The sequence below is a fragment of the Panthera tigris genome, chromosome B4 (genome assembly GCF_018350195.1).
Source record: "Panthera tigris isolate Pti1 chromosome B4, P.tigris_Pti1_mat1.1, whole genome shotgun sequence".
Taxonomy (NCBI): Eukaryota; Metazoa; Chordata; class Mammalia; order Carnivora; family Felidae; genus Panthera; species Panthera tigris.
This window is the reverse complement of record NC_056666.1, coordinates 10,292,570-10,308,032: the sequence shown is the minus strand read 5'-3', so window position 1 is coordinate 10,308,032 and position 15,463 is coordinate 10,292,570. Positions and strand designations below refer to the sequence as shown.

The 15,463-nt window shown below is 48.4% G+C and overlaps 1 protein-coding gene across 16 annotated transcripts in view; it reads right to left on the bottom strand.

Moving 5' to 3' along the window:
• The window catches only part of CELF2 (CUGBP Elav-like family member 2), a 311,282-nt gene that overhangs the window by 52,501 nt on the left and 243,318 nt on the right, over nt 1-15,463 (bottom strand). For all 16 annotated transcript variants that reach the window (XM_042991007.1, XM_042991006.1, XM_042991008.1 and 13 more), the window contains 2 exons: nt 12,369-12,527; nt 8,217-8,280 (listed from right to left, as the gene is read on the bottom strand). In XM_042991007.1, coding sequence (XP_042846941.1) covers nt 8,217-8,280; nt 12,369-12,527 — 223 coding nt within the window. The remainder of the gene's footprint in view (nt 1-8,216; nt 8,281-12,368; nt 12,528-15,463) is intronic.

Sequence of the window (15,463 nt, the reverse complement as noted above, 5' to 3'; positions counted from 1 at the left end):
CATCCATCCATCCATCTGCCCGTCCACTCACCCACCTATCTATCCACCCACCCCTCTATCCAACCATCCATCTATCCATGCAACCATCATCCGTCCATCCACTAGGCAGTTATGGAGAGGCCGCCTGAGGCCAGACCCTAGGCACAGTAGGAAGGATTACGTGGAAAACCAGACAGCGCCTGCCCCCAGAAAGGCTGCTCTGTATCAGAGCAAGAAGACAGGGACTGGAGGGTGATCTTACTTCATCTGTTTCTGGAAAGAGGCCCAGACTCAGGAGCTCATTCTCCGTAGTCTTTGATGGGGATGAGCGCTGCACTGGGTAGCTGAGGCGGCAGGGGCTTCCCAGTGGAGGACCATGCCAATCCTTCCACTCTAGGCCTTTTGTGGTCCTGTATGCTGACCCTGCAAAGCTCTCATGACACCCCCGACCCCTGAGAAATAAGCGCTGAGCATGTGAGCGGTGGCCGACAGGGCAGCTTCCTTGCCAACTTTGTGGAGTGAGGACCAGTTCCCAGCACTGACCCCCATATTTCTGCTTCTCCTAATGCAGAGGCAGGCATCCCTTCCTTCACCCTGTCCTGTGCTGCTAGGGCTGGGATCACACAGCATCCTCTGCTGGGGACAGGAGCCACATTAGAGCCGGTGCAGGCTGGTCACTGAGAGCGCGGGCCCTGCTCTCAGACCCCTGGGTTTAAATCCTGGCTTCACCCCACCTCCCGACAACCTCTGTCACCTTGAGCAAACTGGCCCAGCTGTATGTTCCTCAGATTCTCTAAGCGTGTGGTGGGACCAAAACACGACACCCCTCTGGAGGGTTGAGAGATTAAAGTCTTCAATATACGCAAAGCTCAGAGAACAATGCCAAGTGCAGAGGAAGCCAACAGCCCAGGCTCTTTTAGCCAGGTACAAAAATGCAGCGACATCGCCTCAGCCACGATGATGATGGCGCTAAGAATAAAGCATGTGCCAGGCATGTTCCTCACGCTACATGTGCGCCCTTGCTCAGCACTGGTAACAAATGCACGTGACCGAGTCACTACTGACACTGTACACACTGTGCAGAGAGAACACGGAGGCCCAGAGAGGAGAGGGGCGTCGTGCCTTCTCTCACGGCAAGGCTGGCCTCTGCCCGCCACCCGGCCTCCCCACGCGTGCTCCTTGTTCTTCTGGTTCTACCTGGAGCTCGTCCCTCCTCCTCCTCCTGGTGCTCGGGCTCCGCTTCCCTCAACGTGGCACCCTTAGGTTTAGGGGGATGGGCGAGGGGTGCTGGGCCTGGTGCTCCAGGCCCCCGGGGGGCAAGGCCCTGGGTGCGCCATCTCCATTGGGAGCTAAGATGTTAACCGGGAACCACACCATACCTGTGTCCTACGTCTTGTTCTCAATCCTTTAACTGCTTAACGTGGTTTCCTTTTCCAGCCATTACCAGAATCCCTGAAACCACAGACCACTGGTTTCAGTTTCCTCAGGGAACAGATGGGCCGTGACCTCCTTCAAAGCCCCAAGCGTGTCGCACGACTGTGTCCCTCCCGCACGTCCATCACCTTAACTCAGCGTCCCTAACCGCAGTCCACCGAGGGGACGCACGGGGGCTGCGAACTCCCCAAGATCACGTGTGAAGGTGTGTGTGGCCCGGCATGCGCCTGTTTCTGGTGACAGATCCTAGGGACCAAGAACTTCCCGCCTACCACATGGCAGGTGAGAGGCGGGAGTCTCGAGGGGATAGCGGGTGGGGGGAGGCCCCGGCCTGAGCCATGGCTATGATGGAGAATCGGAGGAAACCAAGGCATGGGACTGCCTGCCGGGGAGAGAAACTGAGGACAGAAACAGCTCTAGCTCAAGTGAAGGAAGCCAGAGACTCTCCAAGAACTTCTGGGCTGAGTCGGCAGGACAGCCCCCCCGCTCCCTGCCGTGGGTCTCACTGGTCAGGCTGCGGGGCAGCGAGGCACCCGCTACCCTCCCTGTGACCTTCTGTCCGATGTGGCAGAGGGCCGAGGCTCATCCTCCTGTGCACCCCTCCGGGAAGATAGCCTCCCATGAGCTGCGAGGTCCTTCTAGGTGCTACTGTTGTGCCACCCTGGCCACAGGGCCCGTCCTGGGTGGGTGGAGAGCCCCAGACATTCCCCCAGGACACACGGATCTGGACCCTTCACTGCCCACAGCACACAAGCCTGGAAGCGGATGTATTGGCTCTTCTGGGCCCCCGTGCTCCTGTGACCAGTGTGGACATCCCACGTGTGCTATGTCCTAATGAGGGTAGGGCACCGGGGGCCATGCTGTTCTGGAAAAGGCACCTGCCCCGTTTAGGGAAAGCAACCCAGAAGCTACGTGAGGCCAGCCTTCCTCTCCCTTGGAACCACATGGGACGGTCCGTGGGCTCTCTGACCTCTAGACGCTTGCACGCTGGCCTGCTCGGGAGGCGTGGGTCCTCTCCTCCATAGACTTGCTCCCTCCCTGGGCCCAGACAACACTGGCGGCCCCTGCCTGCCAGCCTTCTTTTGGGGCCCTCTGCGTTCCTGTTTGTCCTTTCCGGTAGCTTTCTTGTCTATTTGGGGTATGTGAGCCACCCTGTTCCTTCCTCTCTCCCCTGAGTCACGGACCCTCCTGGTTGTCTGCCTGCGGGTGGCTCTCTCGGTCACACCCACACAGCGATAGGAAGGGGCGACCAGACGGGGCAGCCTCACCATGAAGCGGGCCGGGGCCTGGCACGTGGCGATATCGCAACCATTTTTAACCTCACCTGGCACTCTGCTCAGAGGGGCACCCTGCAAACTAGGGGCAATAATCTGGGTGACTAGAAATAGAAAACGTTTAAATACATTTTATGAAATCCCACAGTGTGCCAGGATCAAGGTGGTAAAAAAAAAAAAAACACAAAAACTGGGGAAATACAGGCATCCAACTTTTCATTCATTACTTGGGAAAAGAAAACTCCTTCCCAAAACGAAGAAATGATGTACGAAACAGATGTGCAATATGCCTACTTGAAATTTAAGATTTAAAAAAATTATTTATAAGGAGAAGGGCATGAAAATTTAATTTAATGTTCACCTTAGGTAATTTTGTGTCTTATTGTTCGTAGCAATTACCATAAATCTGCATATCAATAAGCGAGAACAGATGTCAGTTGTTACAAGTGCTTGCCAATCAGGTCTGTTAAAAAGTGACAGATGGGTGGTTATGGAATGTTCTCATAAGGCCTATTAGCACATTCGCAGGAAGCGTCTGCGGTGAGAGGGTGGGAGGCTCCGCTCCAGGAAGGCCAGGCCATCTTCGCGAATCCAAAATGCACACCCCACAACTCGGGGGGCCTCCAGCGCGAGCCCCTTGGCCCGCCCTCCTGTGTACAGGCCACTACAAAAGTCTCCCTTCTGCTCCCCTCGTTACAGACGGTCCGGGATGGTCTTCTCTGGAGACAGGATGGCAAACTGATGAAAGGAGACCCGTTTTGTTGTTGGAAGCCAACATTTGCACCGTACAATTTCAGTGTTACTTTATTGAAAACAATTTTGTTTTTGAAGTTTGAGAGAGAGCGCATGCGGATGACAATAGGAGAGGGGCAGAGGAGGAGGGAGAGAGAGAGGGTCCCAAGCAGGCTCCACGCTGCCAGTGCAGAGACCCACTTGAGGCTCGAACCCATGAACAGTGAGATCGTGACCTGAGCCGACATCAAGAGTCAGATGCTCAAGCTGCTGAGCCGCCCAGGCGCCCCCTCATTGTTACTTTTAAAACCGAGATCAGATATTCCGGGAGAGAATTACTGCCAGCTTCACTGAATATGGGAAATACAGCAGTCCTCCCTCGCGTATCAACAGATAAACTCTTCCTTGTAGCTCCGTAGTAAAGTCTCTAACTTCTCTGATAACACTTCCTCACGCTGGGAAAAGGAAACAACTGCCCTAACAAAAAACAGCCCAAGGCTCGTGAAATGCGTTCCAGAATGAAGCGAGGCACTCTTCCTGTTACTGTCTCTGAATCTCTTCCTTGCGCACAGTTCTGGACTGCTCTCTGCATCACTGATCCAGGGCTTGGATTTGTTACTTGGCCTGTTAAACCTTTTGCAGAGGAAAGTCACCACAGCCCGCGCTGATGCAAATGTATCTGCATTTGCTGAGACACCGAGCGCTGTTTCAGGCTTCTGGGCAGTAGGGAGCTGAGTGAGGGTTTGGATGTATTTGCAACCTGGACCTGCCACTTACTGGCACAGTGACTCTGGGCAAGTTTGTTAATGACCCTCTCAGCCTCGTGCTATCTGGGAACCCATACTATGCCCCTTACTGGACTTGTGGGCCCACGCAGTCATTTAAACTTTACATACTTCATTTTCCCAACTGCAACGTAGTAACAAAGTGCAGGTTTTGTGCTTGGCCCGCTGTGAGGATAAACTGCATGATTATTCCAAGGAGCTCTTTTCAAAACAAAATCGTAAAATATTACCCTTGTTTATGTACCACGATGCTCTTTGGAGATGGTAGCTGTTATAAAGAAATTAATGACTGAAAAGCCACTTTTCCCTTGTTCCTTTTTCTTCAGGAAAAAGAAAAAAAAAATCCAGACTCTTAGCTCAAGTTTCTGAGATTACAGAAATTCATGGGACAAAGATTACAGTTGAGGGAGGAATGGGCCAGTTTTTCTGAGAGGTTTTCTTAGAGGGAAAATAGTATCAATCAAGGATGCTTCAAAAGTGTAAGTGAATGCATTCAGCTTCTAAAGATTTGATCCTAATCTAGCTTCTGCTTTTATTTTTAAAAAATTTTTAATGTTTATTTTTTGAGAGAGAGAGAGAGAGAGAAAGGGAGGGAGGGAGGGAGGGAGGGAGAGAATATGAACAGGCGAGGGGCAGAGACAGGAGGAGACAGAATCCCAAGCAGGCTCCAGGCGTCGAGCTGTCAGCACAGAGTCCAACATGGGGCTCAAACTCACGAACTGTGAGATCATGACCTGGGCCTAACTGACTGAGCCACCCGGGCCGCCCCAGCTTCTGCTTTTCAATTCCACATTCACCAAAGGCCCCCTTCTATAAAATCATGAAACACATGTGAAGTTATTTTTAGCTTGAAAGGAAAATGGTAAATTCTTTTGGGGGAAAAAGCATAGTTGATGTCTCATGCGATTCTACTGACACAAATACTTAGTGACTTGTCATCCAAACTTTCTTTTTCTTCTTTTCTTTTCTTTCTTTCTTCTTCTTTTTTTGGGCTTTATTTTCTCCTTAAGCAGACAGTGTTTTAGTCATTGAAATGAGACATTTTAGATTCTAGTGATAAACCTCAATCTCCTGAAGGATAGACCATTCTATTTTGAGAGTTGTTCACAAAAAAATATTATTGGTTTCTGAAATGACGTTTCTTTCTCTTTGGGGACAGCGTTCCAAGCTGGACTGAGTTTTACAAGTGGGTTTATTACGTGGCTCCGTAAGACATAGAGACGGCACGTGAACTGTGGAGGTGCCCAGCTGGGCTGTGCCACATCCTCAGCCCTCCACGAGCATCTTAACCTAGGTGGGATTTGGGATAAATGGGCTCTTGGATTTCTTCGTATCGTTTCTACCGGATGTCACGTCCACGCACTTGGTAACATGTTTGATACTGCACCGACTACTGCCAAATCCTCGCCAGCTCACCCGTGAAGATACTGCCATTAGTTGATATAATGTTTTCTGGGCTCAGGTGTAAGGCTAAAGTCACATTTCTTAAATTGAAAAAAACAGGGCATTTAAGTTAAGCTCCCCTGGGAATGTATCCAAAATACAAATCTGCGTTTGTCGATTTATAAATTTATTCACACATCCACTCAGAAATAGTCAGTAGCACGTCTCTACTGAGTTGGCTGAGTTCCTCAGCCCAGGCCATTCCAGTCTTGGGGCCTGGTGACTTGGAGGTGGGGGAGGAAAGTGAGGAAGGAAGGGGCATTAGGGTGCCCCACCCGCCTGTGGGGAGTCAGGGAAGCCTCCTTCAGAGAGGTACTTCTATTCCCAGCCCCCCAGCTCACTTTAGAATACTGGTCTGGGTCACTGGCAAACACAAAAGTTAAGTCCTACTTCAGGAGAAAACAAAAGAGCAGGAGGCCGTACAACTTGATTTTATATATATACAAAAAACCCTCCAACTACAGAGCTTCAAATACTCAGGAGGATAAGACCTGATTATCCCTATGAAGGAAGAAACCCCCTTTCTGGAATTCCCCAAGCAGATGGAGCCTTGACATTTACATCCTTGATACTCTAAACATTCAAGGTGATGTTAAGGCAGCTAATGGACCCCTCAGCATTTGATTTCACAGCCTGTACGGACTTAGTGTGCTGAATTTTCTATGTGGAAGGTTCAAGAAGGTTCAAGAATGGGGTATTCTGGAAGGCCCAGAGCATTTACAGACTGCTTTAAATTAGCCATCTGCTCATGCGCCTTCTAAGGTCGCTCCCAGATACCCTTAGTTTTTAAATGAGCACGCAGAGCATGTAAACGCTAACATCCTGACCTGCAGTGGTCAAGGCAGAGGAGCACAGAGTCTAATGACAAATGACAGGGCGCTGTGTCCACCCGGGAAGACGCGCTTGGTAGTAGCCTCAGGACCCAGTGACCTTCTCTGCATAATTCAAGTGCCACAGTGAAAGAGCCGCAGGCTTCCTCGAAGGAAAGACCCTAATTTCGGATTTGGGTGGGTCCATACTATTAGGAGGAAGAATAAATGTTGCACTGGCTGAAAATATGACAAATCTTCACATTTATTTTAGAGCTTGCAATCTGGAGGTTTTCTCTTTAAAACGCAGAAAACTCCCTGAATATTTTACTTATGACTCTCTGATTCCCTTCACAGAACTAAAAATTAACCCTTGAATGGGATTCCTCGCTCTAAAGCCAGCTTCCCAAACTGTGTTCATAAAGATACTGCTGAATGATTTAATTTACCATTTTAACATATATTTTTTCCTAATAAGTAAAAAGTAGTATTATACAAAAAAAAAAAAACCCCAAAAAAACAAAACAAAAAAAATAAGCTGGCAGTGCGAGAAGATTTAAAGCCCGATGAGTAAGTCGGCAGTTTTGTTTTTTTCCCCCTACAGGTCAATACATCCCATCAGACAACAGGTTCCCATGAGCCTGTGGGGCCGCAGGGGAAGGCTGGGCTGACGATCACAGAACCCATGTGAGGAGGAAGTCCTTCCAGATCCATTCAAAGTGAAACAAACAAAACCAAGGATATTTATTTGGGGAGCAAAAAAAAAAAAAAGGAAAAAAAATGAGAAAAAAGGAGTTTCGTAGTGACAGCAAAAGAAATCTGGCTTTTATTCTGCACATTCAGGTTTCATTTCATTGACTCAGGGTATCTGTCCTTCATTAAAAACAAATGGTGCTTGATTCTAATGTGCCAAAAATCTGTTCTTCTCCTTGCCCTCTCTCCCCCATCTTTCTGGAATCAAACAAGGGAAGAGCCTTCTCGCTGTTCCTCACGGCAGGTTAATGGCACCTGTGTTCTGATTTATTGCGTGGGCCGCCTTCCCTGGCCCCGTGTAAGTTAGGATATCGGCCTAGAAGGTGACACAGTAGGAGTGACCTTTCTTCACTAATCACTGCACCTCAGTTACTACTGACACAGCTCATTATAAAAAGAAATCCTTTACGAGCCAGCTTTCAAATCCAGCCCCACTTTGATTTTCTTAAGAACAAAGATTATACTTCCACATAAAAGCTTCTGATGCACAATTCTGTCAACCGGGGTACTGAAGTAAAAAAAAAAGGCACCCTGTTAATTGTCTGTGGTTATCAAGGGATGGCAAACTGTATCAAAGATAGGCCTGCGATCCTGGCTTTCATTATGGCGGTCAGAATATTTATTGACTGCTTCTTATTAAAATTTTAGAAGGACGTCAATCATGGTGGCTGCCCCCCGGATAGAGGAACCTTGTTGGAAATTCCCCCGCAATCAATCCCATTAAAAACCAAAACCAAAACCAAAACCAAAACGCAACACTTGAGGATGCTACGCAGGGCTTCTCGGCCTCTCTGGCTCCCACCCACCGCTGGAGAAGCCCAAGGTGGGAGAGTGACTCCCGAGTGACTCCCCAGCGGCGGACTCTCATGTTTACACCCAAGTCAGAAAGTGAACAGGGCTGCTAATCGCTGTCTGTTCGTCTTCCCTGCTGGCGTTCTCTGCCTCTGAACCCACCCCGAATGCAGACAGCAGCACGCTCAACAGCAAAGGCACGTGTCAGGACTTACCAGCCATCTGCTGAATGCCACTGAACGCACCCAGGTTGCTGGAGGAGGTGGCCTGCTGCAGGAGCTGCAGAGAGAAAAGCGGACCGTCAGACCAAGGCAGGGACAGGACGGGGCCACGCCAAGCCACATGGGGGCCCGCCCGCTCTCCCTCGCGCGTACCCAGCCGCTTGCTGCGACTATTCACGGACAGAAGGCTCCCAGAGTCGGGGCTGTAAATCCATATTAATGTCTAATCTCTATTAAGAAACACAGACACTGGGGAAACTCAGTAACACTGCTGCCTTAAAACAATCAATTTAGTCTTTTTAACAACCAGGTGTTAAATCTACAGAAACCAACGCGGCGTGACTAATGCTCTCTCTGTAGCCTAGCGGTTACCACCACTCATCTCTGCCAATCAAAGCCCATCCCTCGCTCTCCCACTTTCCTTCCCCGCTCGGTGTCCTTCATGAGAAGCACACGGAACTCAAAGACTCTTGGGCCAACAGAGACATCACCACGGTAACTATGGACATAAGCATAGGTAGGCACAGCTACGCCGGTGACCACACGACCAAGACAACGGTCACAATTTTAAGGTGGTCTTCACCGGCAGAGAGGAACATACTAGTTGTCAAAACTTGCAAGTATCTGGTGTGATGTGCAATGACGCTGGGCAGATGCGTCGTCATCTTTTGAAGCCCAAGTTAAAATCAGGATCTCTGAGCTTTTCCTTAGAGCTTTCAAAAACACCCCCCTCCCATTCCACCCTCAGTCAGTGGGTATCACAAGGTAAAGGCAGGTGGCTGCTGTCCTCAAGGGCTCCTTTATCTGTCTGATTCAGCTGAATTATAGATTAACTTCCGTCCTATACCATTAACCTGGATTTACTGATACTCTTTTGGATAAGGTAGATCAACAAAGACATAGGAACAAGCACGTAGTTCTATACGCAAACGTACGTGGATACCAAATTCGTCAAATTTATTACTGAGAGATGTTATGATACTATATGCTCAGGAGGAACAGGACCAATTCATGACTTCAAAAACACCTTTCAGAATTTATTTGGAGTGCTGCAGAACCACACAGCACTGTCCTTGCTCTGGGTAAGGGTAGATTTTTTTTTTCAGTTCAGTGCAAAACCAGGCCTACAATAGGGTAGGATTCAAAACTGAGCATCTCTCCATGGACTTAAAATCACCAAGTGGAGTGGAGTATCAGTGGCTGATTCAACCCGAGTCTCAATTACAATGATATTACGGGGATTAACAGTGACAGGTAACAAAAAACGCCAGCGATGTTCACTCATCCCTCCTGACTTGTTGAGATAGACTGTCTGGGGATTACACACAGACCCAGAGACACACACGAGGAGGAAGAAGTTAGAGATGGACCGCTCTGATAGAAATCCTTTATCTTGGTCTGGTATCTTGGGTTTCCCATTCTCTTGCGGTTGTGAGCCCTCACTCCCTTTCCTATTAGGTATGCTTGAAAATTAAAGGGAAGTAAAATTAAATTAGCTTTGAGGCCATTTTAAGGAATTAATAATGCCAACTGAGGTGCGTGGAACTCGTGGGAAGTGTCCTTAAACGATTGCCAAGGGTTCCACCCACTGATAACCATCCTCGGGTGGGACAGAGTCAGAATCTACCCCTCAACACAGAAGGAGGGAAGGCCTGAAAGGCCGACGGCCCTTCCGAAGAAACGGGACTTCCAACTGAAAGGGGCAGAACCGATATGGCAGAGAAAGAATGGAAAGCCGAGGCAGAAACAAACATAGTTAAGAGCATATGAAAGTATGTTTTTGCGAGGCTGAGATGAATTCTCTTTCAGGGTACAGAACTAATCTGCAGATGCAATCAAAGAAACGTGCCACAGACTTTTGTAAGCCGTGGGGCATGGGAGATGTGCCAGGAGACTGGGGACAGGCACAGGTGTCTTGGTTTTTAGAAATGACGGAGTAGGAAGCTGGTTTCTTAGAAATCACAAGAAGGGGAGCCTGACATCGATCTCTGATACCAATTCTGGTACATGCAATTAAACAGGTGTCCCGTGAATGACCGAAAAGCACAAGTTCGGGAAAACCGAATCACCGTTAAGCTGGACTCATTTCTTGTTTTGTACGAGTTTACGTGGCGAGACCAAGAAGACGATGCGGCACGGCATGTACGGATCTTGGCAAGACATCTGAGGAGATCTCTCATGGTGCCTTTGTGGCTATGACAGAGAAATGGCTAGAAGGCGCCTAGTCAACTCAGGCCACGCTTTTGTTAACGGCTCAGATGAAGACGGGAGGAGAGCGCGCCTCACTCGGTGAGCAAACACGTATCGAGTGGCTATCACAGCCAGACCCCGCCGGGCAGCGGGCAGGGGGGGCCGGGAGAGGGCCAAGAGCCACGGCCGCAGCCAGCTGCACAGAGAGCACACGGAGGACTGAGGTGCCACTTGCCCGCCGGCAGCTCGGTCTTGGAAACGCTGCGGAGCCCCTCTGAGCCTCTCCGTCTGCACCGGTACAGGCAGGCTCTTACCTTCCAAGATCACAGGGAGGACTGCCGTACGGAAGTGCACGGGCTGTCACAAGGTGAGGCTAACGGACCACGCGATCCCGAGGGGGACAGTTACCGTGTCAAGTAACAGGATCGGGGCAGAACACACGTGGAGCACGCACGCGCACACTCACACCCACACGTGCGCGCTGAGAGAGGCCAGCACACGCCACCCAGACTCAAGAGGGGAAGTTATATTAATCAAGGTGAAGTCCCGTGTTCAGGTGCCAACGTGGAAAAAGGGGCCGGAGCACCATGGCTCGGCAGTAGTTCGAGTAAAAACCAATGACAACCCAGACCAGCGTTAGCTGCCTTCTGCCTCACGTGCGACATGGTTAGTACAAGGGCCGCTGTGAGGCTGCATTAAGACAGTTTCTTTAGAGAACAGTGTGGAGGTTCCTCAAAAAATTAAAAACAGACCTACCCTATGACCTGAGCACTGCCAGGAATTCACCCAAGGGATACAGGAGTGCTGATGCATAGGGGCACCTGTACCCCAATGTTTACAGCAGCACTCTCAACAATAGCCAAATGATGGAAAGAGCCTTAAATGTCCATCCACTGATGAATGGATAAAGAAATTGTGGTTTATATACACAATGGAGTACTACTTGACAATGAGAAAGAATGAAATATGGCCCTTTGTAGCAACGTGGATGGAACTGGAGAGCGTGATGCTAAGTGAAATAAGCCATACAGAGAAAGACAGATGCCATATGTTTTCACTCTTATGTGGATCCTGAGAAACTTAACAGAAGTCCATGGGGGAGGGGAGGAAAAAAAAAAAGAGGTCAGAGTGGGAGAGAGCCAAAGCATAGGAGACTCTTAAAAACTGAGAACAAACTGAGGGTTGATGGGGGGTGGGAGGGAGGGTAGGGTAGGCGATGGGCATTGAAGAGGGCATTTTTGGGATGAGCACTGGGTGTTGTATGGAAACTAACTTGACAATAAATTTCATATAATAATAATAATAATAATAATAATAATAATAATAATAATAAAAAGACAGTTTCAAGTCCACACTAGGGGCCACTGCTCTGTGCTGTTTAGATCTCACCGGGGGAATTGTCTTAGATTCTGGTCGCTGTATTTTACTCCAGATATTGACAGAAACGGGGAGCACAAGGAATGACAGGAAAATGAAAGTTTAAACCGATGTAACTATGGTTGAGGGAACTGGGTTTATTCGTCCTGAAGGAGGATCTAATTTGGGGGTTTCAACTACAGGAAGAAACATCTGATCTTGTCAACACAGCTCCACAGGGAAGAGCCGAGACGGCCGAGTCAAAGCGTGAACGGGGTCCCGCCGGTCCCCACGCGGACCGCACTAACCTCTCTTCAGCGACACGCCCGCCTCAGTGTCGCCGTGACCGGCAAGCGCGCCGCGCCCCCTTCTCAGGCAAGGCCGCGAGCGGTCTCCGCCACACCGGTCAGAAATTTCGCCCCGTGGGACTCCGCGGCCTGGGCCAGGCCAGAGTTAAACGAGTCACATCCCGAAGCTAATCGATTTAACTTGGAAAAAGGAACGGGCGTCAAGGCCGACTTCACTAACGTCCTGGGACTCGAAGAGCCCCCAAACGAACTCTTTCTGAACTCAGGGGGGCGGCCCGGGCCCAGCACTTACCGCCAGGTACTGCGGGGTGAGTCCGCCCAGGCCCGTCAGGTTCCCCCAGGTGGCAGTGTTGAGCTGTTGCATCTGCTGCGCCAGCTGCTGCTGGAGGCGCCTTTGCTCTTTGTCCTTCTGAGTGTCCGCGAACTTGACTACGATGGGTGAGGAGCAGCCCTGTGGTCAGACACAGCGGAAAGTGAAGAGGGGGTTACCGCCTGGCGGAAGCCTCTCGTGACACTCAGCACCGGGTCTAGCTTTCTCCACTATCGTGGAGCACACGGAACGGTCTGGAATGGTTTTAAAACGGTTTGATATTCCTTCTTCTTCTCTGACCAGTACCATCAACAGAAAATTCCAGATACTGTCACTGGTTTCTCTGGGGATCTGGTGGTCGGTGCAGCCATTTGCTTTCTTGCTCTGATTATTAAACTGCCTCTCCTCCTCTCTTCGTGTGTCTTCCTCCAACCTTTCCGGGACCTCCTCAGAGACAAGACACCTTATCAACGTTCTTTAATTAAGCTTCGTGCTCCGCTCGTCTGACAGACAGAGTCGTCTGTGTGTCTGCCTGTTTCCACACGTGAGCAGGGGACAAAGAAGGAGAGATGCCATAATGGGGACGAAAACGTCCCTCGCTCATGTCTCTTGTTCACTCTTTCCCATTTTCAGTGATGCATTTTTGAACTCAGGAGCGCGGGGATCTTCCCGACTGGGCACTATCGGTGGGGAGAAGTGGGTTGTTTTAGGAATGTGGATGAGGGAAGGAGAGAGAGAACGCAGGCCCCGACCAACCTAACTGTGGTGTTTGCGGACGGGCCTCCCTTCCTTCTCTAACGCATCTCCTCTCTCCACCCTGCCCGGGGCTACCACAAACCACCAGCCTCAGAAGCATATTCCAGCAAGAGGAGCTGGATCTAAAATGGCAGGAGGCGCCGACTTGGCTTTTTGTCTCACTGGACATCACCATTCTAGACGCTTTTCAGTTTTCATTGCCTTTAAAAGGCAAGGAGTAGGGGCAGTGCGTGAGGGAATGGCTCAGGGTTCTAGAATAGGATGAATTCATGTCATGTTTGAAGTGGATAAGATCATTTGGGAAAATAATGGCCTCCAGCATGAAGACTTCCTTCCCAGAACACCTCTGAGACTTTGGCCACCATTCTGCAGAGACACGAGCTCCTCCCTCCCTCCCTCCCTCTCCCTCTTACCATGGCTTGCCTACACGTCTCCTCACCATTAAAGTCCTTTACACTTTGCTGAGATAAAAAGAAATAATTCTACCCAGCTGATTAAAAAAAAAAAAACAACTTTTGTTGAAACTCAGCATGATAACAGACTTCTTTCTCCCCTCTCAGAAATTCTATATTCCCATTTAAACGAGCTCTTTCCCTTTCCTTTGGGTCATTTTTCTCTCTCCTCGAAAACAAACCTGTGTGCCTTTCCCCCCCCACCCTTATAACCTTGGGTAGTTACTGAGGGTGTAGCTGTGAAGATGGGAGGCTAGCGGGTCTGGTATTACCAAAACAATGTGAGAAAAATGAGGTGGCTGTTTCAGTGGTGAACCTCCAGCGAGCGTATCGGTCTTCAGCTCTTGAGCCACGGTCACAGGACACAATGTTAAATGTCAACCACACAAAAATAATATTTCCACCTTAAAAAAAATCTATACTTCATATTTCTTCTTCTGCTCCATATTTCAGTATTTCCACTTTAAAGTGAGCAAAATACTCTGAAGATGGAGATTATACAGAGGGAGGGTTTTGTATGGAAAGGGTTGTTACTGCTGTATCAAATTTGTTCCATAACAAATGACAGCATCTCCTCCTAACAGTACATTTACTGTTGTGTTTTTCTTCCTTAAATACAAAAAAAAAAAAATTATATAAAAGCAAAAAATGAGGCTCAAAAGAACTTGTTTAAACCATGAAAAGGAAAAATGGGCTGGGCATAGATCGGAGGAAAGTGGAAAAATAGAAGGTACGATATAAAAATTAATTATTCTTAAGAACATGTTCGTTTACACCTTAACATTCAAATCATTTTGAATTCAAATTTCTTAGGTCACACATCTTTGGTTACAGATGTGAGCCAGAGTCCTGAAAATAACAAAATTAGTTAAAAAAAAAAAAAAACCAAACAAAAAAAACCCCTGATGAACTTCAGTTGGACAACTATAACGTGACTGCATAATATATAATCTTCTATTTCAGTATTTTTCAATTCAACAAGACATTTAAATGTCTGAGGCCCCTCTGAGCATGGGTGTTCAGAATGAAAAACAAATGCACCAAATTTGATTTTAAATTGTAATAGAGACGTTAATAACCAAAGGATCAAGGATTTCTTAGAAAGAATATGCCCCATTCTCTATAGCAGATTCTTTTCATTCTGAGCCTATTCTTCCTTAGTTCGGGTTCATACCCAGGTCTGAGCTACGTTCCCGAACTTTCTCCCTGTAGGAACACAGGAGAACACAGACCAGCATCCTCTGTAGCTGTACTCAGGGGCCCAGATGAAGGCACTTGGGTTAGAGCTGAAAGAATGTAGGTTAAAAAATCATCTAAGGTACAAATCACTAAGTTACAGGAAATAAAATAATTATGAATGAAGCACATGTATGGAAGATAATAAATACAGGTGAAGACTTTTTTTTTTCCCTAATGGTACTTTCATTTTTCTCTCCAAACTGAAATGTAGCTGGGATTCAGACTGATCCCCAATAATGGAACAGCCGAAGAGAAAGTGGGGGACAAACACAGCATCAACCTGTGACTGCGTGTCGTACAAGACTGCATCCCTAGGAATTTCAAAGTCCTGCTAATTATCTCCTATTGTGGCCGATTTTCACCTGAGCTTGCCTTCAGGTAGGGGGGTGTGAGTATCTTAAAAATGCATTGCACTGAAAGGAAAACACAGTGATTATATAAAATATGTTAGGAATATCAAAGTCAAAATGAAGCTCGAAAAAGACAATAGGCTTTGCAATGCTGATATCAAAACTCAGAAAAGTACAGTGAACACTTAATGACAAGGCCATGCACACTCTTGCCCCCCTTGTCCACCCACCTTTCGGCTCACTATAAAAAAAGTTGCCCACAAAACATGACGCAGAATGA